Source organism: Schistocerca americana, chromosome 2 (genome assembly GCF_021461395.2).
Source record: "Schistocerca americana isolate TAMUIC-IGC-003095 chromosome 2, iqSchAmer2.1, whole genome shotgun sequence".
NCBI classification, from domain to species: domain Eukaryota; kingdom Metazoa; phylum Arthropoda; class Insecta; order Orthoptera; family Acrididae; genus Schistocerca; species Schistocerca americana.
The window spans coordinates 542,517,860-542,545,672 of record NC_060120.1 but is presented as its reverse complement, the minus strand read 5'-3'; the positions used below and the strand labels follow the sequence as shown (position 1 = coordinate 542,545,672).

General features: G+C 44.6%; 1 protein-coding gene and 1 long non-coding RNA gene across 2 annotated transcripts in view; both read left to right on the top strand.

The window, feature by feature from the left end:
- Nucleotides 1-5,580, top strand: part of LOC124589883 — a 77,412-nt gene extending 71,832 nt beyond the window's left edge. Inside the window, exon 4 of the long non-coding RNA XR_006976288.1 lies at nucleotides 5,540-5,580. This is a non-coding gene — a long non-coding RNA (uncharacterized LOC124589883). The remainder of the gene's footprint in view (nucleotides 1-5,539) is intronic.
- A 604-nt stretch (nucleotides 5,581-6,184) lies between these two features.
- Nucleotides 6,185-25,459, top strand: LOC124594156 (agrin-like). Its single transcript, XM_047132511.1, has 6 exons — nucleotides 6,185-6,254; nucleotides 14,162-14,413; nucleotides 19,405-19,653; nucleotides 22,305-22,373; nucleotides 25,026-25,163; nucleotides 25,266-25,459. Exons 1-6 carry the CDS (start codon nucleotides 6,185-6,187, stop codon nucleotides 25,457-25,459), a joined length of 972 nt encoding a protein of 323 aa, XP_046988467.1.
- The last annotated feature ends 2,354 nt before the right edge of the window (nucleotides 25,460-27,813 follow it).

Here is a 27,813-nt window from a genome sequence, read left to right as displayed (position 1 = left end):
TAGTGCTCAGAGCCTTTTTTTTGAAATGTTTCTTTGTAAAGGAAAGCCCAAAAAATTGCTCCAATTTACTCCTCGCACCACTGAAAAAATGAGTGATGTTCAGAAACAGCTGAAATCACTGAAATTGAACAAAGCTCCAAGGCCCAATAGAACCACTATCAGATTCTATACTGAATTTGCTGCTTAGTCCCTATCATCTTCCGTAGATCCCTGGAACAAAAACTCGGGCCCAGTAGTTGGAAGAGAGCACAGGTCAAAACCGTTTACAAGAATGTTAGTAGGTCTGATTCACAAAACTACCGACCAATAGTCCTGGCGTCGATTTGTTGCAGAATCTTAGAACCTATTTTGAGCTCAAACGTTGTGAGATATCTCAAACAAAACGACCTCCTCCATGCCAACCATCACCAATTTCGCAATATCGTTCATGCGAAAGTCAGCTCACAATTTCCTCGCAATTTTCTGAAAGGTTTGAATCAAGATTTCCGGAAAGCATTTGACTCAGTAGAATACCTACGATTATTATTAAAAGTACGATCATATGGAGTATCAAGCGCAACCTGTGACTGGATTGAGGATTTTTTGTAGGAAGGTTCAAATGGCTCTGAGCACTATGGGACTTAACATCTATGGTCATCAGTCCCCTAGAACTTAGAACTACTTAAACGTAACTAACCTAAGGACATCACACACATCCATGCGCGAGGCAGGATTCGAACCTGCGACCGTAGCAGTCGCGCGGCTCCGGACTGAGCGCCTAGAACCGCTAGACCACCGCGGCCGGCTGTAGGAAGGACGCAGCATGTTATCTTCCATGGAGAGCCATCGTCAGACCTCGAAACTTCTTGGGGGGTGCCCTAGGGAAGTAAGCTGGGACACTTGTTGTTTATGTTGTATGTTAATGATATTGCGGACAATATTGATGGTAACTTCCGACTTTTTGCAGAAGATGCAATAATATATAATGAATTACTTTACTGCATAAATGTACTGAAAGGAGAAAAATCGCAACAGCAAGAAGAAGTTGTGCGGCATAAACGAAAGTTGGTAGACATTTTTCTACGTCTGAAAGATGATGTCTATTCCGGTTTCGCTCCAGTCGCATAAGAGTGATACTAGTAGCGCCACTGTGAGGATGGAAATCAGGTTTGCTTTAAATATACGCTGTAACGATCGTGAGCGTTACTTGCCTTCAAGACTGGACGTGTTGAGTTTAAGGCGACAAAGACCTCAGTGACTTCGAATGACCTCGTGTTATAGGGCTACAAGAAGCTGGATGTTCCTTCTGCGATATTGCAGAAACACTTGGCAGGAATGTAGCCGCTGTACATGAATTCTGGCTGCGGTGGTCAGGAGCATGTATGGTCGCAAGAAGACCGGGCTCCATATATTCACTTGGCACTACCGAGAGAGAAGACCATCGTGTTCGGCGTATGGCTATGACGCATCGTACTGCATCTGCAGCAGTAATATGAGCAACGGTTGGCACCACAGTGACGCATCAAACTATTGCAAATTTATTATTTCGATGAACAGCTACTAGCCAGAAGCCCTGTAGCGTACATTCTACCGATCAAGAACCACCGCCTTTTGCGACTTCAATGGAACCAAGCGAGACTTCATTGAAGGACGGTATGGAGGCCTGTTGTATTTTCTAATGAAAGCTGATACTACTTCGGTGCCAATAGCGGCTGTGTGTTGTTTAGGAGGAGGCCAGCTGAGAGTCTGTAACGAACCTTTCTGCGTGCTAGAAGCACTGAACCTACACCTATAGTTATGGTCTGGCGTGCGATTTCGTATGACAGCAGGAATACTGTCGGGGCTATGCCATGCACCCTGACTGCAAATTTGTACGTCATTCTTGTGAGTCGACCTATGTTGTCATTCATGAACAGGATTCCAGGGCTGTTGTAACACAACATGTTCTGCAGAGTGTCGGAATATTGCGTTGGCCTGCTCAATCATCAGATCTTTCTCCAGTCGAGCTCGCATGGGACGTCATCGGACGGGAACTCTAGCGTTATCGACAAATAACAGTAACGGTCCCTTACTGACCGACCGAATGCAACAGGCATGGAAATGCATCCCACAAACTGACATCGGGCCCCTGTAAAACGCCATGCATGTACGATTTCATGCTTGCATTCAACATTCTGGCGGACACACCAGTTATTAATATACCATAAATTCTCATTTGCATTGACTTACCTCACATTTACATTCACCTGTGATCTTGCAGAATTAACCTCTTAAGTATGTTACCTAGACAAATGTATTCCCGGAAGTACACAAACTTAGGGAAGAATTTCACAAGTTTTTGCGATGCCTCGTCGTCGCCCGTTGTTCCGGTAATGATGAAGTTACTCACCTTGGTGAGCTCTCCAGAAGCACAGACTGCCCTGAAGTAACGTGTAATATACCTAAAGAAAAGAAGGAATCTAGCTGTATTACAAGTGTGAACAGGGTGCAAGGAATTAAACGTTTCTGTAGTGTAGAGAGAGTTCATATCATTAGCTCTAGCTGTAGTTATCAAATTAAGAAAATAAACTTGAACAAAATATCTGTGCTGCGTTATCACTTTGAGTGCACACATTTTGCTACGAAGTTCGTCCTAGAACACAGAGAAGTGAAGATACGGAAATAATCAAAATCTTTACTGATTCTTTCTCACTTACACTACTCTGTCTCTCTCCCCAATAGGCAACGTAATATTTGAGCTCTCGACCAGACAGTCGTGGGTCAGCTTACCTCAGAAAAGGATACTTTTACGACACTTTGCCGAACCAGATCAGTGGATACATTCGGACTAGAGGGGGTGCAAAATCGTACTGATAAGTGGACTCATACTGCGAAGTTCTTAGTAAATCAGACACGATTTTGTTGTCACTGAAAAATCGTCACATACTCTCTCAATCTGTAAAGTTTCATTTCGTATCCTCCCGTGCTGAAATTTCAGCTTGCTAGAAAATCTATATGGAGTACATAATCTACAACACTTTCGCTGATTCCGAATAAAATTTTACATTTTCGGGAAAAATTAGAAGAAAAACAAAAGTAGCGAGACATGGGCTTCAAGGTGATGATTTTATGATAAAATAAATCTACGATAAAAATATCAAGTTTGATTCTTTAATATCTTCATCATCATCATCTTCATCAGTGTTCTGCCCTAGGGCAGGTCTTCCCCCCGTAGCTCTCCATGCAGTCCTGTCACTTGCTACCATCTTCGTTTTCTCATAATTGTTTTCTATCCTTACACTATCCTCCATCTGGTATCCTCTGGGTCCTCTTCTTCTTCTTCTCCCCTTCTTCTTCTTCTTCTTCTTCTTCTTCTTCCTCCTCTTCCATTCACCGTTCCTTCCATAGCATCCATCAGTAAACAATCTCTTCTCATCCACCGTTCAAGTCAGTTGTGTTTCCTCTTCCTGATTACCTTTGAAATTTCTCTCTCTTTCCCTTCTCTTCCAAACACCTCCTCATTACTCACTTTATCCGTTTTACACCTTCCATCTTCCTACAAATCCGCATCTCAGATGCTTCTATTCTTCTTTCTTCCCTTTTCTTCAGTGTCTATGTCTCAACTACGTATGAAGCAATTTGCCAGCCCTTCTGCAGGTCCCTGTCCATGCACCCACATAGAAGCCTCCTCTTATTAAATGCCTTCTTGGCAATTTCCATACGTGTTCACACCTCTTTATCACATCTCATGTCGCCCATAATAATGCTTCCCAGATATTTAAAAGCACTAACTTGTTCTATACCTTCCTGTCCTAACTTTATAGTTGTTTTAACTTTTCTTGTACTTATCACCATACGTGCTACCCTTTTCTCATTAATTCTCTTTCAGAATTCCTCACAGGTGTTATTAATTATTTTGAGATTCGAGTCATACTTCTTTCGCTCTTCTGCGAATAACACGATATTATCCGCAACTGGAATACATTCTATCGTCCTACACTAACCCGCACTCCCCTATTTTGTTTCAAATCTTTTTGAATAATATGCTCCAAATATACGTTAAAGTACTGGGAGAGACAGCAGCCTTGCCTTACTCCCCTTTCAATTGTGCTTTCCTCTGACATCTTATTCCTAATCTGAACTCGTATTTTCTGCTGTAGGTATAGGTTTTTTATCAGCCTTCTATTCCTCGAGTCGTCGCCATTGTTCCTTAGAATGTCCATTAATTTATTCCAATGTAATCTATCAAAGGCTTTCCCCAAGTCAGTGAAAACAGCATAAACTTCGCTTCCTCTTTTAAGGTATCTCTCTCCTATAATTCTCAGCAGTTCATTGCATGTCTTGTACCTTTTTGTATCGTCATATCTTGAGCCTATAAAAATTACGAAATCGACCTTCACGGTAACTATTACATCAATCATCTTCAAACTCATGATCTATTATTCTTATAAAAAATGTAACAATTCAAGTTACAATTTGCAGTATGTTAATTATTACGAATTTTTTGAACGTGTTGTTGTGAAATCTCTAGCCGCACGCACATTCAGGCAGCTCGCACGCTTGACCGGTGGGGGAGAACTGTCGGGGGAGGGAGGGGGGGAGGGGATCCCACTCTGTGCTCCGTACTATCTTCCACTTCCTGAAAGCAAACAGATTCACTCTCTTCCCTGCTGTGCGAGCATAGTTCATGTGTGTGGAGCGGTTTACTGACATTATCTACGGACATTAATGGATATGGGCAATACTCATGCTCTTTGGATATCATATTCACCCGTTAATAATAACTGCCTTATAACCTTTGTGAATGGAATCTTCCAGCAAAATAAAGCAATTTGCAGAAGGATACAGGTGCTGACGACTGGCTGTACCGGACGAACAAGAGTTGCCAATTGACACTGCTGGAAGTTTTCGGGTATTGACCAACCAGGTTATCTGTCAGAAGTTTGTGACGTCAGTATTAAGCCACGCGCCATTCAGTGGATGTGGGGATTGCTCACACAGTGGCGTGTGGATCCATGAACGCCTAACTAACATCTCTAGTAACGAGATCGACAGTTAGTCTGACTACTGCCAAATAGTAAAGTCTGACGCGGCAGTGTGTAGATCCTGCCTAGCGAAGACTTTGTATAATTAACAAGGTTTTACAATGAAATGAACACCCTTAGCTGGTTACAGGCGTTGACATACGTCCACGGGGACAGATGAAAATGTGTGCCCCGACCGGGACTCGAACCCGGGATCTCCTGCTTACATGGCAGACGCTCTATCCATTTTTTGTCCTAGATTGTTCGTTGAATTTGTTCGTGGCGGACGTCCTTTGACGCCTGTTCAGGTTGATCGTTGATTCTTTCACTCAGTTTTTTTGTTACAGAGGGTAGCTAAACCCTCATCCATCTGAGCCACCGAGGACACAGAGGATAGCGCGACTGCAGGGATTTATCTCTGGTACGCCTCCCGCGGAACAAGGTTTTGACGAATGAATTGTAACGGGTGATGACTGAGAACACGTGATTTTCGGCCAGCTGTGCACCGAAGTACAACTTGACGCGAGCGTGTTCGTGACAGACGTTGTGTTCGGCAGAGCCGTGCCGGGACGTGCGGTGCAGCGAGGAGGGCGCGGTGTGCCGGGTGTCGGTGTCCGGGCCGCGGCGGCAGGCGCAGTGCTCGTGCGGCGGCGGCTGCCGGGGGCCGCCTCAGCCCGTCTGCGGCTCCGACGGCCGCTCCCACGCCAGCGACTGCCACCTGCGGCTCGCCGCCTGCCGCCAGGGGCTCACCCTCACCATCCTCTACAGGGGCGGCTGCCACACCGGTAAGTCCCGACACTGACAACAGCACCGCTCTACATGGGTAGCTGCCCTACAAACAACATCGCTCTACAGGGGTAGGGGTAGTTGCTGCACCAGTAAAGCTCACTACAACCCCGTTCTACAAAGATAACTGTCATACTGGGAAAGCTCCGCACACACAACATCACACTGTAACTGCAGCTGCCACACCAGCAAGGCTCCCAAAAAACAACATAATTCTACAAGGGTAGCTGCCATGCTGGTAAGAGTCCCCACAAACAACATCACTATGTAAGAGTGGATGTCACATCGGCAAGGCTCCCCTCAAACAATGTCACTCGACTAGCTGCCACACCAGTAATACTAACCAGACAGAAAAACCACTCGGCAAGAATAGCTATTACACTGCTGAGGCTCCCCACAAATAACAACACTCTATAATGATAGTTGCACACCAGTATTACTTCCCACAAACACCAAGACCACTCTGCAAGGATAACTGCTGCACTGGTAAGATTTCTCACAAACAACAACACTACCATGGGTAGTTGCCACACTGGTAAGGCTCCCACGAAGCAACTAACGAACTGTACAACAGAGGTTGCACCTTCAGTAAGGCTCCACAGTGGTAGCTGACACATTAGTACTGCTCCCCACAAACATCAACATCGCTTTACAGAGAGAGCTGCTACACTGGCAAGTCATCCCACAAGCAAGAACACTACAAATGTAGCTGCTACACTGACAAGGCTCCTCACATACACCAGCACTGTACAAGAGTAGCTGCCATCGGTGTATGTCTCCACTAACAGCTGCACCATTCGACAAGTGTAACTGCCACACCGATACGCCTCCGCACCACCACTCTATAAGGGTAGCTGGCACACCAGCAAGGTTCCCCCCAGTCAACATTATTCTACGAGGGTAACTGTCACAATGGTAACGCTACCCCGAGGAGGAGGAGGAGGAGGAGATTAGTGTTTAACGTCCCGTCGACAACGGGGTCATTAGAGACGGAGCACAAGCTCGGATTAGGGAAGGATGGGGAAGGAAATCGGCCGTGCCCATTCGAAGGAACCATCCCGGCATTTGCCTGAAGTGATCTAGGGAAATCACGGAAAACCTAAGTCAGGATGGCCGGACGCGGGATTGAACCGTCGTCCTCCCGAATGCGAGTCCAGTGTGCTAACCACTGCGCCACCTCGCTCGGTAAACGCTACCCCAAAACATCATACAAATGTAGCTGGCATTCTGACAAAGCTCTTCACAAACAATATTACTCTATAGGGGTAACTGGCACAGTAGTAAGTCTCGCCAACAGAACCCCTTTCTACAAGAATAACTTCCACACCGGTAAGGACCGCCACAAACAACAACACCCCGTAAGAGTAGCTGCCACACTGGTAAGGCCACCAAGTAACAGAAACACCACTCTACAAGGGTAGCTGCTACACCGGTAAGTCTCCTCGTAAACAGCAACAAGGATAGCTGCCATACTGGTAAGGCTCTCCACAAAGAGCAGCGCTCTACGAGGGAAACGTGACACAGGTATGTCTCTCCACTAACAGCAGCACCATTCTACAAGGGTAACTGCCACACTGGCAAGGCTCCTCAGACACAAAACCAAACTACAAATGTAGCTGTCTTACCAGAAAGTCGCCCCATAAATAGAACCACTCAACAAGGGTAGCTGCCACATCGGTAAGGCTTCCAAGAACCAACTACACCACTCAACAATAGAGGGTACTCGCAGGTAAGTTCCCCAGAAACAACTATACCACTCTACAATAGACGGGAAGCAAGAATAACAAATACAGTATTCATCTTTAAGCAATCATCCCAGTGGCCCTTGGTGACTCAGATAGCTTGACCGCTGAGAGATTCGTAATTGGGTCTGTAGGTAGAACTTATTTCATTAGGTTGCCGACTATAAATAAAAAAAATCAGCTTATAAATCGTATGCATGTACGTAACTCGCCTCAATGCATAACTTGCTGATAAACCGTGTAATTGAAAGTTTCAGGCCGGCCGGTGTGGCCGTGCGGTTCTAGGCGCTTCAGTCTGGAACCGTGTGACCGCTACCGTCGCAGGATCGAATCCTGCCTCGGGCATGGATGTGTGTGGTGTCACTAGGTTAGTTAGGTTTAAGTAGTTCTAAGTTCTAGGGGACTGATGACCTCAGAAGTTAAGTCCCATAGTGCTCAGAGCCATTTGAACCATTTTTGAGCCAATTGAAAGTTTCATTACCATTCTACGCTCCAGTTGCCTTGCATAAGTCTTGAACACCTGTAGCATGTCACGGAGTAAAATGTAACGTGCTTGATGACTGGCGTTCTTAAAATTGTCTGCCGAGTTATTGATGTAAAGATGTATTTTCAAAAAAAGGTTCAAATGGCTCTGAGCACTATGGGACTTAACATCTGAGGTCATCAGTCCTCTAGAACTTAGAACTACTTAAACCTGACTAACCTAAGGACATAACACACATCCATGCCCGAGGCAGGATTCGAACCTGCGACAGGAGCGGTCGCGCGGTTCCAGACTGTAGAGCCTAGAACCGCTCGGCCACTCAGGCCGGCAAATATGTCTTTTAAGAGGAATGATGTGCCCTGTAAGGCTAATGGAGACCTCTTAAAGGTATCTTATACCGCCATAACGCTTGTTTGAGAATGCAGTGGAACTATCCACAAAAAAAGTCAGAAATGTATTAATTTTGAACACCAGCACTACCGCTACAGCTCGATTTCACCTGCTTGATGTGGCAGGAGAGCAGAATCCGAATTTTGGCGGCAATTTGGCAAATGTAGTTACACATGTCTGGTTTCTTGGTTACGAAAGGTTTTAGTAAAAACTTTAACAAGCTCAATACACTATTCTTCTATTTGAAAGAGTAGTTCAAAGAAAGTAAGTAGTTACATGCAGCAAACAATACTTACTTCATGATCTCATTAATTAAAGACTTTAGGAACATTGACCGCACAGAAACATGCGCTTCCTCTTTCACGTATGAATACTTATCAAAAGTAATGTTTGAATGTCACAAGCGGATTATGAAAAACGTTAAGTGGGATCCACGAGTAATTAAAATTCTTCAGTTACACAATTTGTATTCCACAGAACAATTACAAAATTGTATCACCTTCAGCACAGCGATCATTGGCTCTAATGAATTTGTCCCAGTGTTCCAACAACTGAACGAAACAGTTCTTTAAGTTATCTCAGTTGTGCTTCATAATGCCTCCTGTGATTTTTGTTTCACCTCTTTTGTATCCAGGAAAGGTGTCGTGTCCGTACTGGGAACAGGAGTAATTGCCATGGTATCATCCGGTGAACAGGATGGCTGCGAAACAGTAATTTTTTGTTTTCAGCTAAAGCTGATCGACACTCAGTACTATGTGACTGGAAAAGTTGTCTTGATGGAGGGCACAATGTACAATGTTTCGATAGTCACAGAGCAGAACGTTTCCTTCGGCAGTACCTCACGCAAACGCTTTAACACTTGCAGTACGTAATACCGGTTAACTGAGGGGCCTGGAGGAGCAAATTAAAGGTGATCTCCCTTTCATGTCAGAAAAAAACCATTTCACAGTAGTTATTAGCTATGCTTTCTTCGCTGTGGGCGAGGAAACACAAACCTGAACACTTTCTCCAAGCACGACTGTGGGAGCAGCGCGGCAGTTTCTGCACCTCATTACCATACAAGAAAACAGAAACTGGTGTCACCATGTTATTGTTTAATGCTTTAATGTTTATAACTGCAAAATCTCTGAACACATGGAGTAGAGATTACGAAAATAAATACTATTACTGCGACGTGACTGATGCTTTCATAAGAGATGATGGTTGGTCGACTGGACCACAACAATGTGCAGTAGAGGCACCCAACAAGGGAACTCGTCTCTCGCCCACAGGAAAGAAATTCTCGTTTGTGTTCGCCTTCGTACATACGCCTGCGAGAAATGAAATGGACGATGGACAGAATCTTGTAGCACCCTCCACTTTGGATTACTGTTTTTTGTTTTCATAAGTATTTTGACTGGTATGATATGACCCGCCATTATTTTCTGTTCTCGACTCTTTCTCCGTCTCGAAGGAGCGCAAACACTGTGACCCTCAATTATTTATTCTATATGCTTTAACCTCAATCTTCCCCTACGGTTTTTAGCAGCATACGGCTTCTTGTATCACTACGAAAGTTATTTCCTGGTGCTTAACACATGCTATGTTATCCTGTCCCTTCTTCTAGTTCGTGTTTCCCACACATTCTTTTTCATCCCACTTCTACGGAGGAGCTCACAATTTATTATAGGAACAGTGCGCTTAATTTTCTGCACATCAGAAACGTTTGAAATCATTTCTTTCCATATGTACCGATAGTCCACATTGCACTTCACCACACTGCTGGGCTTCGGATGCAGAATCGCCGAGATAATTGTACAAAATTAAGATCGATGTTTGATATTAGTAGACTTATCTTTGGGAGAAGTGTTCCCTGTGCCTAGAGTCTCCTTCTTATGTCCTACGTACTTCATCTGCTATGTGCCATCTCCCTTCGAGGTTATTATAATTCCGTAATTTTATTTGCTACGTGATCCTCAGTTTCTTCTTAATCTCATTACTTTATCCCTCAGTACTTTCGTCTTTGTATGTTTTACTCTGTCTATATTCTGTACCGAGTATACAGTTAATTCCACCCAGTAGATCTTGTAATTGTTTCCAATTTTTTACTGAGGATAGCATTGTCATCAACGAATCGTATCATTGATCCACTGCGAAACGTTTATTTTAGTTCCTTCACTGCCTTCTTAGATGTACAGGTAGACAGAATGAGTCGATACCTTACGCCCATTTTAATCTCAAAATTTTTGTCTTGGTCTTCGATTGTAATAGTTCCCTTTAGGTTACTGTACATATTAAATGATTTGAATTAATATTGTCTCTTAATCGACCGTGACTGTTTCAAAAATATAAGAAGGATTTCAAATACCGCTATCAGTCACAAAATTTGTTGACAACTAAATTATTTATTTAGCGACATATTCCGAGGTGATACCTCATCATCATGCTATAAAGGCATTTCAAAAACGTTTGACACATGTTTATACAGATATTAAAGCTTCTTTATATGACTGCTGTGACCATCCTGTGGAGAGAGAGAAGGATAACCTCGTAAGAGGTGATGTCACTTTGTGTGTTGGTCTTCTGTTCAAATGAATTTTTTTTGTAAAACAATCATTCACTTGTTGTGCCACGCCATTTTGTGACTGGTAGCGGCATTTGAAATCCTTTTCATATCTAGTACATGTTATCCATATTTTCTTATGAAAGAGTCTTACTTTTTTAACGATTTGTAAGATTTTGATTTTTCGTTATTAGGAATTCCAGCCCACATTGGCAGACGTAACTCTTGCCTTTATCGATCGCTCAGCCAAACAGATAGACTTCCAAGAAGTCTTCAGCTTTGTTCTTCATTCTTGTATATACACTCTCTGATCAAAACAATCAGTACACCTACTAGTGGGCATTGATATGGGGTGTGTCAAACCTTTGTCGTTGTAAGTGTGGACTCTGCTTTGACACTTTTACTGAGGTGTCTGAATGTCTGTAGAGGAATGCCAGCGCATTCTTTCTCTAGAGCTCAAACAAGAGAAGATGTTGATGCTGAACGCTGACGTCTGGAGCAAAGTGGACGTTCTAACACATCCCAAAGATGGCCCATTGTGTACAGGTCGGGACTCCAGACAGGCCAGTCCATTCCAGGAATGTTATTGTCCATACACCATTGCCTTGCAGATACGACTTTACGAGAGGGTGCGTTTTCATGCTGATACAGATAATAACTGTCTCCGAATTGTTGTAACTGTTAGCATAATTAATGCAGGAGACAGTACTATAAAATCAGTTCATATCCTTCCACATTAACCTTTTTTAAATTGCTACAAGGGGACCACATTCTAACCAGGAAATACACGGCCACGCTGTAGCGGCAGTACCTTCATACTTCACTGTTGGGACTTCACGTGGTAGCAGGTAACGTTCTCCAGACATTCGAAAAACCCGAAACCTTCTGTCGGATTGACACAGGGTGTAGTGTGATTCATCAGCCCAAATCGCTCGTTTCCAGTCATTTGTCCAATGGTGTTACTCTCTCAACCACCTCAAGCTTCGCTTAGATTTGACTACAGAAATCTGTGACTTACGAGGAGCTACTCAATCATTGCAACCCATTCTTTTTAACTCGCTAGGCACGTTGTGCTGGTAGGAGTTTGGATTTCTTCTGCTGATTTCATCCATCTTCTGTAATGCTCGATGGTGCCTGTCTGGAGTCCCGACCTGTACACATGAGGCCTACCTGTTCATGGTTCAGATGTGGTTGTGTCTTTGTGTTTCCAGTTCACGATCACATCACAAATAGTCGACTTGGCCAGCTTTAAGAGGGTTGAACTGTCCCTGATGGATTTATTATTCAAATGAAATTTTGAAATTATCCAAGGATGTTCAGACCAAACTTGCAGTTGTTATCTGTGCTACTTTGTCAGTAGCAAGAAGCTGTAGTTGCTCACAGGCACTAGTTAAACAAGCTCAACAGTTGAACAATAGGTTGAAAGAAAATTAGGACTCGTTAGAAGTCACTGAGCTTATCTGAACGATCGAATCTGCTGTTATTGCCTTTTTTTTCTTTATTGTTATTTCACTCCCCAAAATGGGGTGGGCTGGCAGTGGCACAATACGCCGCTCTTCAGCCAAGAGAGTTACAGAAAAACATAGTCAAATGAGAACAGAACACATAACATAGAATGGTATAATAATAATAATGGTGAATAAACAAGAACAAAAATAGATGAGTGTAGATGGTTGATTTAAAAACAACATAGACGAGAGCCACATACACATGCAGAGAATGAGCACTGTGAGTCGACACGTAAACAAAGAAACACTGCAGTGGGAACACAAATGAATGGTGCTGGCGACACTGTTGGTGCTGGTGGAACGTAGCACTGCACACGGCACTGGAGAAACACTGACACCACAACGAAAATGGTAAAAATCACTGTACCGAATGGGACCTACCACTGGGTGAAGGGTAGGAGGGGGGGGGGAAGGAAAGGGAGGGAGGAGAGGTGGTAGGGGGAAGCCAGGAGGGGCGAGGAGGGGGGCAGTTGAGGGGAGAAGTAAGGAGCCTGGGGGAGGGGGTGAAAAGGAGAAAGAAGGTGGCCAGCAGGGGAAAAGGAGGAAGAAGAGAAGGTGGAGAGGAAGGGAGAGAGGGAACCCTGAGGAGGGGGTGGGGGGAAGAAGGAGGGATTAGATCTGGTAGGAGGGGTAGATGTAAGGCATGAGGACATCAACTGGGAAGGGGAGTTGGCGGAAGCCACCTTGGGTGAGGGTATGGAGTGTGTGGAGATGGAGACTACATCTACATTTACATACATACTACGCAATCCACCATACGGTGCGTGGCGGAGGGTACCTTGTACCACAACTAGCATCTTCTCTCCCTGTTCCACTCCCAAACAGAACGAGGGAAAAATGAATGCCTATATGCCTCTGTATGATCGCTAATCTCTGTTATCTTATCTTTGTGGTCTTTCTGCAAAATGTAAGTTGGCGGCAGTAAAATTGTACTGCGATCAGTCTCAAATGCTGGTTCTCTAAATTTCCTCAATAGCGATTCACGAAAAGAACGCCTCCTTTCCTCTAGAGGCTCCCACCCGAGTTCCCGAAGCATTTCCGTAACACTCGCGTGATGATCAAACCTACCAGTAACAAATCTAGCAGCCCACCTCTGAATTGCCAGATGGGACACTGTGGCACAGGTGCAGCACCGGGCTAGGGTGGGAGAGGATGGGGGAAACCAAAGTATTGGGGGAGATCCAGTTTGCTGGAGACGTATAGGATTCATATTCACTCAAGGAAGAGGAGGAGATGGGAGAAGGGAATCAGATCATAAAGGTTCCGCACGGGGGACGGGAGACGGATGTGACAAGCGAGTTGGAGTGCATGGCGCTCGAGTATTTGGAGGGATTTGTAGTTGCGGGGGGTGGGGGGGTGGGGGGGGGTGCAGCGAAGATCCAAGTGTGGTGGGCATAACACAGGATGGGGCGGATGAGGGACATATAGGTATGTAGGATAGTGGAAGGGTCTAATCCCCATGTTCGACCAGAGAGGAGTTTGAGGAGCCGGAGACAGTTACGTGCCTCGGCTTGGACTGTGAGGAGATGTGGGATGTTACTGCCTTTCTACTGACCTTCTTTTATACTGGCGGATCAAGCTATCGTGACACCTAGTGGTCAACTCCGCACCAAACAGGGGTACGGGGATGCTTGTAACCAGATAATGTGTTATTGTGTTGGGCAACTTGGACCGCTCTAGGCAGAGCTGAGAGTGAGTGTGGCGAGTGCAGCGGTGTGTGTGCGCAGGCGTGAACCCGTGCGCGGCGGCCGCTTGCCCGGCCGCGGGCCCCGGCGCCGGCGCCGGCAGCTGGCCGCGCTGCCTGGTGTCGCCGTCGTCCGGCGAGGCGCGCTGCCTCTGCCCGCCCGCCTGCCCCGCCGCCGCGGCGCCCGTCTGCGGCTCCGACGGCCGCTCCTACCAGACGCTGTGCCACCTGCGCAGGGACGCCTGCCTGCGCCGGGACCCCGCCCTGCACGTGCTGCACGCCGGCGCGCCCTGCGGTCAGTATACCGTCTACTCGCGTCCTCGTTAAGCTGCGAATTTTGTTCATGTGCCTTTCGGCTGCCGTCACAGAGGTGTCGACAATGATCGCTAGAAGTCACACGATAACTGAAATCTATTCTAGCCTCCTTGTGCGGCATGTGTACCGCGACGCCTCTGTGCTTCGTGACGACTGGGCACTTTGAATTTTGCTACTGAAACATCGCCGAATGCATGTGAATGACCTCTACCTGTCTCCAAAACGACGTGGCAAATACTATATGCTCTTTTCTCAGTTAACAAAATAAGTAGATAAATTTTGCTAATATGTTCATATGGTTCAAATGGCTCTAAGGACTATGGGACTTAACATCTGAGGTCATCAGTCGCCTAGACTTAGAACTACTTAAACATAACTAACCTAAGGACATCACACACATCCATGTCCGAGGCACGATTCGAACCTGCGACCGCAGCAGCAGCGCGGTTCCGGACTGAAGCGCCTAGAACCGTTCGCCCACAGCGGCCGGCTTGCTAATATGTGTATGAGATGAAAAGAGGAGCGTTGTATTACATATTCGAGATGATTCATGGTGACATTTAAACCAAAATTACAAACACTATGCACAACTTGAAATAAATTCAGTTAACTTTCAATGACAAAATTCAACACCTATGTTAAAGACAAATATAAATTTTAGAATAAATTTTTCTGGACACCTAACGCACTGGAAAATGGAGACACATGCACCATATTTGCAAACAATCTCATGTAACAGAGTCACCACTCAACTGGCACAAAAACCAATAATAATAATAATAATAATAATAATAATAATTAAAGCTAGACAGCTAATTCTCAAATAACACAATCCACAAAAAAACTTAACTACAATAGCTTTAAGCATCAAAATTAACAACGCCCCCTTTCTCACTCGAACACAATTTTTTTTCCCCTTGATTGTAATCGAGGCCTAAAATTTCCGTTATAGGTTTTGTCTACGTTCCAGACGCATAATGTAATAGAAGGTATCATTCAATTACTTATTACTGAATTTTGAAGTTGTTCGAAACTTGCGGTTCCCAACAAAGTAGCATTTCCGACCATAGACAATAGTTATTATCTTTCTCTTTCTCTGCGTGCCATAAACTCCTTCTTCCTTGTGCTAAAATTAAGCAAGTCTCACAACCCACGTTTTGAATTTGGTAATCTTCCCGGTTCGACCGAAGAAAACAGATCTAAATTACGCTGACCGTCGTCTGAAGTCCGTGCTTTCAGACGTTGAGATAGGTTGCAACGAGATGACGCAACTACTGGCGCTCTGATTTGGAAAGACTGACAATCCTCAGCCGTTGTCGGTCGTCAGCGGAATGCCGCAATGTCGGTGCAATTCTCGCTGCAACCTTAGTTAGCAGTCTGATGAAGTGACGACCCGTCCATTGCGTGGATACATATCAACCTCTCCGCTTGCTGAACTTGTTTAAATCTCCAGACTGCTATCTGAGTCTTGATAACGTCTGATGATGTCTGCAGCTTTGGGAGGAGAAACGTTACGTATAGGAATATGCTTTCAATCACGACTTAAAACCCATAAAACAAAAATCTCCAACGATGCACCAAAATTATGTTCCACCCCCTGCATACTTCCGAGCATGTGAGGGCCTACGTTCAAGACGAGAAGGGACTGAAAGACTAGGTCTCATTAAACTGAAAAATAACCTTAAAATTAAATTAAAATAAAACAGGAACCAAAATGAAAGCAGTCGGTTCGAAAGTACATTCCTTGTAGATGTGGGGTGACAACAACTGTTACTAACACTCAAAATTGTGTTGCTGCACCTTGTGCATTATAACATGCTTGTATACTTCCTGACGTTCTCTCCACAAAATGGCTTAGTCTCGTTCACAATCGGAGAAACAACGCGCTCCAATGAACAGCACTGAGAAGGTACATTTACTTTTACCTCTATCACACAGGTGGCTGTACATAGCAACTTCCTGTGGTTAATATTATTAATAACGAAATTTGCAACTAAAGAGTGTCTTTCAGAATTTATTATGCCCTATTTTAGTACAGTCACATACTTATTAGAGGGGTTAGTTGGTTATACTACATGATAGTGTTCACTAGTGGACAAAAGTTAAACATTACTGTCAATGATAGTTATTATTCCCTTCAACTGGAATTGTGTAACATGCGTACAATAGGTGAATCCGTAGCTGCAAACAGTCGTAATTCAGACATGGAAAACTGTGCAGCAGGCGTACAGTGTTTTAGTGATGTTTGCACGAGGGGGCAGAATATAATCTATTTGGTGAGCTGGGAGTGTAATGAACTAAGACATGATTTAGGCTCTATTTTCTACAGTAGAATAATCAAATGCCCCCATTCAGATCACATACAGATAACTGGTCCACTAGGACTGGTAGCCATGAATAAAACCTAAATAATAAAACGAGATTAATTCGCATCAAGGTTGTTGGCAGGGTTTCCACGGAATAAAACGGTCTTAAGCGTAGATATCTTACATTTTCTCACATACGTTCATTAAACTTTTTTCTTCGTGAGCTCGTCTGACACGAGTTTGATGTCATTGTCCATAATGACGGTGTACTGTAAAATGTGGGCATTTTGGACAGTAAAAAACTGACAATGGCCGAACTAAAGAGGGTAGAAATTGCAGAGTGCAACTGCAGGATAAGTGTTTCTGAAAGCGAGAAATTTTAAACATGGAATTTATTTTAAGTATTAGAAAAACTTCTCCGAAAGTATTTGTCTGAAATGTGAAGTGAAATATTTGTCTGAAATGTGAAGTGAAACGTGGATGATAAAGAGTCAGCCCAGAAGGGAACAGAAACCTTTGAAATGAGTGATACAGAATAATAGTGAAGATTGGGTGAATCAAATAGCTGATGAAAGGATACTGAATCAAACTGGGAGAAAACGAAACCTTTGGCACGAAATGACAGATATTGAAATTAGTGGCCACGGGATACAGATCACCTGAAATCGCCCAAGAGAGGAAAGGCGACTTGACATGACTAGATACCAATACGGTTCCACACAGAGTTTGCGGGACTTACTCCTTTTCTAGCAGCAGTGCACTATAGGTCGATGGAGGAGCGAAACTTTCCTCGTGCTGGAAAAAAAAGCGCGTTATTCACATTTTCAAAAAATGTTGTCGAAAAGACACAATAAAATATAGGCCTGTAACGTTGACGAAGATCTGTTACAGGGTCGTGGAACATATTTTATGATCGCTTGTTATGACATTTCGGGAGATCTAAAATATCCTCTGTAGGAATGAACATGGATTCTGTAGAAACAACGAACGTGTGAAACACACCTCGATCTGTCTATCCACGAGACCCAGAAAGCAGTAGATACCAGCGCCCAAGTTGACGTGTTCGTTGACTACCAGAAGGCATTTGATACAGTTCAGCAGCACCACATAGTGAACAAAATACGAGCGTATGAAATATCAGACCAGTTATGTGATTGAATTGAAGAGTTCTAACAGACCAAAGACGTTGAAGTAACTATGGGTGTACCGCTAGGGACTGTTACAAGATCATTACTTTTCACAAGGTATACAAGTGACCTTGCTGATAACGTGGGAAATTTCACGAGGCGTCTAGCGGATGGTGTTGTAGACAGAGAAATAGCGACGCTATAAAATTGTACCGGAATGGAGGAATAAAGCCGGCCGTGGTGGCCGAGGGTTTCTAGGCGCTACAGTCAGGGACCGCGCGACCGCTACGGTCGCAGGTTCGAATCCTGCCTCGGGCATGGATGTGTGTGATGACCTTAGGTTAGTTAGGTTTAAGTAGTTCTAAGTTCTAGGGGACTGATGACCGCAGAAGTTAAGTCCCATAGTACTCAGAGCCATTTGAACCATTTTTTTTTTTGAAGGAGTAAACAGATGTAGCGTATCGTGCCTAAAAAGGCACAAAGTACGGTTATTGCATGCTTACATGATTGTAGAATAAATACTGGACGCAGACGCATCCATAAAATATGCGTACGGAACGATTTAAAGTGGAACACAAGAAACTTATTCCAGGTAAGGCAGATACCAGACTAAGACTGATCGGAAGAATTCTCAGGAGCTGTAGTCCACAATCATTTCAACAGGCCGCGCGGGATTAGCCGAGCGGTCTAGGGCGCTGCAGTCATGGACTGTGCGGCTGGTCCCGGCGGAGGTTCGAGTCCTCCCTCGGGCGTGGGTGTGTGTGTTTGTGCTTAGGATAATTTAGGTTAAGTAGTGTGTAAGCTTAGGGACTGATGACCTTAGCTGTTAAGTCCCATACGATTTCACACACATTTGAACATTTGACCATTTCAACATACAAAACCATCGTTCGATCGATACTTAGATACTACTCGTCAGTCTGGGATCCTTTCCGGATGGGGTTGACATAGGAAATAGAGAAGATCCAAAGAAGAGCAGCCTGTTTCACTACAGCTTCATTTAGTAAGTGCGAAAGCGTAACGGAAATGACGAGTCAAGTCCAGTAGCAGACGCTGCCTTAGAGGCATCCTGTATCACGGTGTGGCTCACTGTTAAATTTCCGAGAGCGTAGTTTCTAGATGGATCATCTAGTACACTGCTTACTCCTATCATGAACGCAAAGTTAGAGAATTAAAGCTCACACGGAGACATACCGACTGTCATTCGTGTCACGAACCATTCGCAAACATATCGGGAAAGGTGGGGAGTGACAGTGGTACACGAAATAGCGTTCACCAGAAACCATATGCTGGCTTGTAGAGTGCAGATGTATACGTAGACGCAAGACTCGACCACACGAAGTGATCTGTTGATAGGACACACGTAGAGGCATCAAGAACTGTCGAGGGAGACCAAGGCAAGAGTGTTCGAGCAGGTTCAGATCAATGTAGGTTGCGGCGGTTAGTTATACAGAGAAGAGGTCTGCACATAATGGACTAGAGCGAAGAGCTGAAGTCCACAACAGCAAAGTGTAAGTGTAAGTGTGGGCTGCCGACAGGTGCGGCAGAGAAGTGCGCGTGCTCCGGCGGCGAGGTGTGCGTGCTGCGCGCCGGCCGCTCCGTCTGCGAGTGCCCCCAGTGCCCGGCCAGCGGCGGTGACGCAGACGTCGACGACGCAGAGGGCGGCCGGGGGGAGGAGGTGTGCGGCAGCGACGGCCGCCGCTACGCCAGCCCCTGCCTGCTGCGGCGCGCCGCCTGCCTCGCCGGCAACACGCTCACCCAGGCCGCTCCAGAAGTCTGCCGCACTGGTGAGTACCACCAGCTTCCACTACCAGCGAAACTGCGCTCTAATTCTGTTGTCAAGCATTCGCAAGAAAAGTCTCACACTGCTGCGAAGTGTTTAATACATTTGAAAGTAACTACTAAAGAAGAAAGAACTGCATGGGAGATTCATGTGAAGGAGAATTCTCTTACCTGCCAACTCATAAAAAATATTTGTGGAAAAAAATCCTCTTTAGTTACCAGTAGTTTATTCCAGGACCGGTTTCGAAGCCTAAAGCTTCATCTTCAGGTCCCACCAGATAACTACGGTCTCATAAATATGTGGCGTTGTGGCAAGTCAACCATACGCATGGAGGCGCAGGACCAGCAACCACTTCTGTGTCGTGCTGTCCAGGCGGGCTCTGTGGTTGCTGGTCCTACGCTCCCATGCATTCTGGCATTCTGTTGACGTGTGTGTCATTCCCAACGACTGAGTGGCTGCCACACATTTATGAGACCGTAATTATCTGGTGGCACCTGAAGATGGAGCTTTAGGCTTCGAAACTAGTCGTGGAATAAATTCGGAAATTATTGGCAACTGAAGCGGATTTTTATTCTATAAATACGTTACTTAGCTGCGGATATTCACTTGATCAATTATTTCGTCCATAAAAAATAAACTAATAAGAAATCAAGAAATAAATAATCGTAAAAACGACCCTAAGTAAAATCAGCCAGTAGAATAAAGTGTTTTGTTTGTCCACATTCTCAATTCTGCCTTCCTGAAACTGAATCAACGAAATTAACAGACCACTGGCATGGTGCAGAAGGATTGCGCCGTTTTGTTTTGGCTCTTCTAACGAAGTGCTGCAGTACTGTGGCATGGCGATTCGAAGCGGGCAGGAATACAGGGACGTATCTGCAAACACACAAAAAATAACGACGTAAATTTATTTTACCGAGATGATAATTAAAAATTTCCTGGCAAATAAGAATTGTGGGCCGCACCTGAGCTCGATCCTGGGATCTTTGGCTTTTGCAGGAAAGTGCTCTATCGATATCTTCCACGAATAATACACGGAAAACAAGTAACCAGTATTGATCAAATTCAGTTTCATTTTCTAGCACATATTGTCAGCTCTTAGCTGCTTGAAAGCCCTCTCGGGACTGCGGTATCAGTACACGTAACACGGAAAGAAGCTCCTCTTTCCAGTAACGAAGAATTTCAACAGGATTTAGCTCTGACAGGAAGTGGTAACGCAAAGAGGGGCGAAGCGCCTTACAGCGATCTGAATGACACGGCTAGCGAATAACAGCCGCTCACAGAACGGTGACTTAAGCTGCATGCCCTCCAGTCGCTTGCGGCTGAAAAAAAAAATAGTTCAAATGGCTCTGAGCACTATGGGACTTAACTTCTGAGGTCATTAGTCCCCTAGAACTTAGAACTACTTAAACCTAACTAACCTAAGGACATCACAGACATCCATGCCCGAGGCAGGATTCGAACCTGCGACCGTAGCAGTCGCGCAGTTCCGTACTGTAGGACCTAGAACCGCTCGGCCACTGAGGCCGGCTGCTTTCGGCTGAAGTCTGGAAGTAAAATGGTACGTACTTTCTGTGGTCCCCGGTTGCTTAGCGCTGTTCTGATGGTAGCCACCATTGACCAGTCTGTTTTTCCTGAAAATCGCAGATGTGTCTCTGAGCGCTAATTAGTTCTTCAGTGCCGCAGTGGTTAGCATATTAGACTCGCACTCGGGAGGACGACGGTTCAAATCCCCGTCCAGCCACCCAGATGTAGGTTTTCCGTGATTTCCCTAAATCGCTCCAGGCAAATGCCAGGATGGTTCACTTCAAGAAAACACGGCGGGTTTCCTACCCTATCCTTTCACAATCAGAGGTTCCACTCCGTTTCTAATGGCCACGCTGTCGACTGGACGTTCCTCCTTCTTCCTTATTTCTTCCGTCACAATAATCTTATGTCTGCGTACTTACAGAAAGTCTTTCGTGTCACAGTGGCACTCGTTCCGTTACTTATACTGCTGTTATTAAGTTGCTCAAAAGAGTGACCTGTTCATTATTTTGGGAACAGCAATACACCCCAATACACCCCCCTCTCCACCCCCCCCCCCCTCCCACCCGTGTCCTCGACGCCTCCCAGTAATGTTCACTGGTAACTTTTCAGTAGATACATTTTCTATCCAGTAAAAGTTAGAGGTCCATACAGATACTTTCATTTATACTGTAGGTTATTAACTCAACACAAAATATATTTTTGCAACAATACTAAGAAAACTCTGGACACGTTATCTTGTGTTTTTATAGTTCGTTGTATTATTGGGAGAAACATTAAATTATGAACTCATATTCAGGTGGTGATTTTCCAGTGTTTTACACATATTTCAATACACATCTTCACCTGGTAGGCAACAATTACAGTAATAAAAACAAAATGTAAGTGAACTTGAAGGTTTTTCTTTCTGTCTTCGCGAATGCCAATCTTCGAGTAGCCGACATGGGACTAAATTAGTGACGAAATGTACTGAAGCTGATTATGAATAACTAATACGAAATACATTTGTTGTCATCGTGTGTCAAAGCTGTAGTTCATAAAAGAATAATGAATTGACGGAACACTAAAATATCTTTTCCCGTTCATAATGTGCTAAAGTTACGTTCGTTTTTGTTTTTCTTTTTCAAGCTGGCGACTCAGGCCTCCGGCCGACAGAGAACGCTGGACAACTGAGGCACTGCGAATGTGACAGCAGAGGTGAGTTAAAGCTAAGACAGGGCACGTAAGGAGCGCTGACGTGGCTAAGTTGACGATGAAAGTAGGTAAAACTGTAGTTTGCAGCACTAATAAAATAGTGATACGCATACAGAATACAGATAATATACTGAAAAATCCGCCTCAGTTGCGAAATTTTTTTGGTCTTTACCTAGGCTTCGGCTAGAATAATCTAATCTTCTTCAGAAGCATAAAATTACTATAACATGCCAGGTAAGGGCCAGTCAACATTGAAATTAAAACCTATAGTACCATGATATCATGTCGAACTAAAACTACTTAACTGAAGTCCAGCTCCGGCATCACTTCACCACGAGGTCGGTTGGCAGCGGCAACTACGATAGCACTGACCAACGTAGTTGCCGCTGCCAACCTCGTGGTGAAGTGATGCCGGGGCTGGACTTCAGTTAAGTAGTTTTAGTTCGACATGATATCATGGTACTATAGGTTTTAATTTCAATGTTGACTGGCCCTTACCTGGCATGTTATAGTAATTTTATGCTTCTGAAGAAGACTAGATTATTCTAGACGAAGCCTAGGTAAAGACCAAAAAGTTTTCGCAACTGAGGCGGATTTTTCAGTATATTAGTCTATCACAGTTTCTGACGAGGCTGAAATACGCTAAACATTCTTAGAATACAGGTCTCTTAAACATTTAGAATAATTAATGCCAATAGAAGTAAGAAAAGGGAACGACATAGTATTTACTTCCGGAGAATATACACTATCTCATCAAAAGTTTCCGAACACCTATTAGTTGACTTTGATATGGGGTGCGTCCACCCTTCGGCTTTATGATGGCTTGAAGTGTGCTGGGAGCTCTTTCAGTGGCGTGTCTCAACGACTGTGGGGGAATGGCTGAAAATTATTCTAGAGCTAAAACCAGAGAAGGTAGTGATGTTAGACGCTGGGGTCTGGAGTGAAATTGACGTTGTAACTCATTCCAAAGGTCCTCTATTGGATTCATAGATGCTGCTTTAGGACAACCTTAACTGTCATGGTGATGCAATCATCCGCTTACAATTGTTCCTGTGCTGTACGCAGCACACAGTGATGTAAAATGTCTTCATATCCTTCCACATTTAGTACATTTCTAACCACGAAAAACACCCCATAGCGTATCATCACATTCTCCATATTTCACTGTTGACACAACACGTGACGGCAGTTAATGTTTTGCAGGTATTCGCCAAAACGAAACGCTTCCATCGTGTTGCCACCGTGTGTAGCGTGATTCATCGCTCTAAATCACTCGTGTCCAGTCATCCAGTCTTCAACGACGTAGCTCTTTACTTCACGTTAAGGGTCACTTAGCACTGACAACAGAAATTTCGTGTTCTTTATCACGACAGCTTGTGAGGAGCTGCTCGATTGTCGTATCCCATTCTTTTTAACTCTCAGTGTACAGTCATTGTGCTACTTGGACTGCTGGTAGCACTTTGGAACTCACTAGAGACTCCTCGCGCTGGTTTCATACTACTTTTTACAACTACCCTCTGTAATTCTCGACGGTCCATGTCCGTCAGTACGTGAGGTCTGGCTCATCTGTGTTTAGCTGTGGTCGTTTCTTCGCGTTTCCATTTCACAGTCACATCACCAAGCGAGTGTCGACTTGGATAGCCTTAGAGGAGTTGAAATGTTCTCGATACATTTGTTACTCAGGTGACGACCAATGCCCAGTTCACATTCGAAGTCAGCGAACTCTTTAGACCGATCCATTCTGCTGTTATTGATTCTCTGCTCGTAGCACAATACTCCCCGCATCATTTTATACTGGCAGATCCGCCACTCGTGACAGCTTGATGTCCAGATACTTTTGTTCAGATAATGTAACTCGTTCTGCCTACATGCTAGGAAGACTAATAAATGTAAATCAGTTTGGCTAAGGTAAAATTAATAGATGAAGGATTTTTGTGGTTGTTGTGGTCTTCAGTCCAGAGACTGGTTTGATGCAGCTCTCCACGCTACTCTATCCTGTACAAGCTTCTTCATCTCCCAGTACGTACTGCAGCCTACGTCCCTCTGAATCTGCTTAGTGTATTCATCTCTTGGCCTCCCTCTACGATTTTTACCCTCCACGCTGCCCTCCAATACCAAATTAGTGATCCCTTGATGCCTCAGAACATGTCCTACCAACCGATCCCTTCTTCTAGTCACGTTGTGCCACAAATTTCTCTTCTCCCCAATGCCACTCAGTACCTCCTTATTAGTTATTTGATCTACCGATCTAATCTTCAGCATTCTTCTGTAGCACCACATTTCTAAAGCTTCTATTCTCTTCTTGTCTAAACTATTTATCGTCCACGTTTCACATCCATACATGGCTACACTCCATACAAATACTTTGAGAAAAGACTTGCTAACATTTAAATCTATACTCGATGTTAACTGATTTCTCTTCTTCAGAAACGCTTTCCTTGCCATTGCCAGTCTACATTTTGTATCCTCTCTACTTCGACCATCATCAGTTATTTTGCTCCACAAATAGCAAAACTCATTTACTACTTTAAGTGCCTCATTTCCTAAGCTAATTCCCTCAGCATCACCCGATTTAATTCGACTACATTCCATTATCCTCGTTTTGCTAACAATAATATGGAATGAGAATGCAGGGACTTGTGTTGGTCCTTGCAGGATCCGTGTCGGACAGCTGCGACCCTACCACTGGGCAATGTGCGTGTAAGAGAGGCTTCACGGGGTTCAAGTGTGAGCAGTGCCAACCCGACTTCTGGGAGAGCCACGGCGCGCGAGATGGCGTTGATGCATGCGGAGGTGTGTACCGCCAGCAGTCGAGTGCTCGTCGCTTACATTGCTCTGCATTAGGACGTGACGATCTTTAACTGAACTTACTTTGAGTGTTTCGCTGTATTACAGGAGGTTTCCAGGACCGCGACCCGCCGGAAGCAGTGGTGAAGCAGGCGAGGAAGGGCTCCAAGTCGCCGCGGCACCTGCTGCCTCGCGGCCACAAGCGCAGCCGGCAGCCCTCCGAGTCGGAGAGGGAGCCGGGCTTCATGGCCGACCAAGCCGTCCAGGACCTGGGCTGTCAGTACCCACACTGCCTCCTTTAACTACAGATCTGTTCTTCGGGTAGACTAACACTCTCTCCTCTCTCCGTCCCAGCCAAACAACCGATCTGGCTAATTTACTTGTGGACCTGTTAAACTGAAAGCATTTATCTGCATGTGACTGGTTGGAAACAGAGAAGTTTATAGTAGAAAAATGAAATGTTTACTCTTTTCCATGACTGACCACTCGTACAGATCTCTGCTTATGGCACTGACTACATAATGTCAACCAAAGAACGAAGATTTCAGTACCTTTAACTCCGTGATCTGAACATTCGATTTCTCATCTGTAGAAAGATACGAGAGCTTGTTGAGCTACTTCGCCACTACTTGATCAGATGAAATTTTCTAATTGCTTTTTTCACTACTTTCTAAGAGAATTATTCAACGTATCCTTAATGTGGAATCACTAACGGTATGATTCTCGTCCAACAAACACCTCGGAGTTGGCATTATTGAAATATCATGAAGACAGACTGATATGCATGTCACAGGTTCGGTTCCCGCCACAGGCATAGCTGTGGCTTTTAAAGTGCCGTTTCTGCTTGAATCCAAAATTGACATAATCGAACATTACGAAAATGACAACATAATATTGTGAGGGAATATTTACATTTGATAACGATGTTCAGATAATGGTAATATTCAGTCTGGATCAAGTAATAAGTAAATACAACGTGTACGAAGAATTTATTTGCAGATATGTCGGCTGTGAGGGCAATAAGCCAAACGCCTGTTTCTTTCCGTAAACAAAATAAGAAATGTAGAACTACTTGACGTGTCAACCTGCAACTATAAAGAAAGTCCAGAAATGATACGTAGTAGATTTCTTTCGTCAGAACATGGATGATCTAGTTTTAATTTATAAGAAGGTGTTTATTTGCTGACAATATCATAAAATATTTCCCACAAAATAACGTGTTTCATCCGGTATCTGAAATCCTCAGATCCTGATGAGAAGCAGCGGTATTCCTCATTATTGGGTACAATAAACCACGTTGGGTTCCTGAGAGAACAGTGTGGTTATCTGCGTGTAACAATAACGTACATCTGTACTGCTGCTTCTCACCACCATTTCCCAATTTCCGGTTTCGACTGAAACCAATTACACTGCCTGACAAAAAAAGTGAAGCACACAGAAGGAGAGGAACACACTAAATCAAACTTGACAGGCTGTGAGCCTACGTGATGACATTTCGGCGATTACTATATCGAATCAGTTTTACAAAGGACTTATCAATAAAAGCCTATGATTGTGTGCACCCTCTGACCTAGATGCATGCACTCTTCTATTGCAAAAGGTGTCATAAAACCGTTGTGTCCTCTCCTGAGCAAACTGATCCACACATGTTGTGATTGGTCCATGAAATTTTGTATACTGGCGCTGGGATGGCTTTGACGTCCCACCTTATTTCTACTGGGCAGAGATCTAGGGACCTTTCTGGCTACAGGACTACCTCAACATCAGGCAGACAGTTCTTGGAGACACATATTATGTGTAGTGGAGCATTCTCCTGTTGAAAAATGGCACCACGATAATGTTGCATCAGAAATAATAAACGAGGGAGCACGACATACGTGACGTACAGCTGTGCTGCCAGAGTTCCCTCACCAACTAACACCAGTGACCTGAAGTCAGAGCCAATGGATCCCCACACCATAACGCCAGGGGTAACATCCCTGTGCCCCTCCAAAATATTGGAAGAATGGGTCGCCCAGCAGCCTCGCCGACGATGCTCATCCGGGGTTGTGTGGGACCGCGAATTGATCGCTGAACGCAATGCGACGCCATTCGTGAGCAGTCTAGGTTTCCGAGCATGGCACCACTACAAACGCAGCCGTTTGTGTTGCGTTAACGGGAGCTCACGCACGGGCTCGTAACTCCCTAGGCTGGCTGCTGCCAGTCTCCGACCAATGGTGCGCGATGACGCAGAATGTTGCAGGGAGTCCAATGGCGGATGTCAGGAGTGGACGTGACGTTGTTTCAATGTCTCACTTTTGTGCATTGACTGACAAAAAGAAGTGAAGCACCCAGAAGACAATATCGGATGTCAATGTAACTTTGTACAAGTACACACCATCTGTGGTGTGGTGTCGGTGATTAGCGTTGCAAATGTTTGTGAAAGTTAGAGCGGCCAACAGACTGCATTAGTGTTGTTCACGTTTAGTGTTGTTATCAGACCAGGTAGAACATATAACAGCGTGAAATATTGAGCGATCACTGTGAAGGACATGGTGCCGCAGTTTCGTGTGAAACAGCAGTATCAGCACCTGGAAGTTTGAAAGTAGGCTCATTGTGGGTCTCCATTTGGCTGGATGATCGATTCATACAATACCCAGATTTGTGGGACATTCAG

Coding starts and splice junctions, on each gene's coding strand:
- LOC124594156 (XM_047132511.1), top strand. CDS start 6,185: ATGATAGTTGCACACCAGTATTACTTCCCACAAACACCAAGACCACTC. Junction 6,255..14,161: donor CAAGGATAACTGCTGCACTG/GTAAGATTTCTC, acceptor GTGTGTGCGCAG/GCGTGAACCCGTGCGCGGCG. Junction 22,374..25,025: donor CTGCGAATGTGACAGCAGAG/GTGAGTTAAAGC, acceptor TGGTCCTTGCAG/GATCCGTGTCGGACAGCTGC.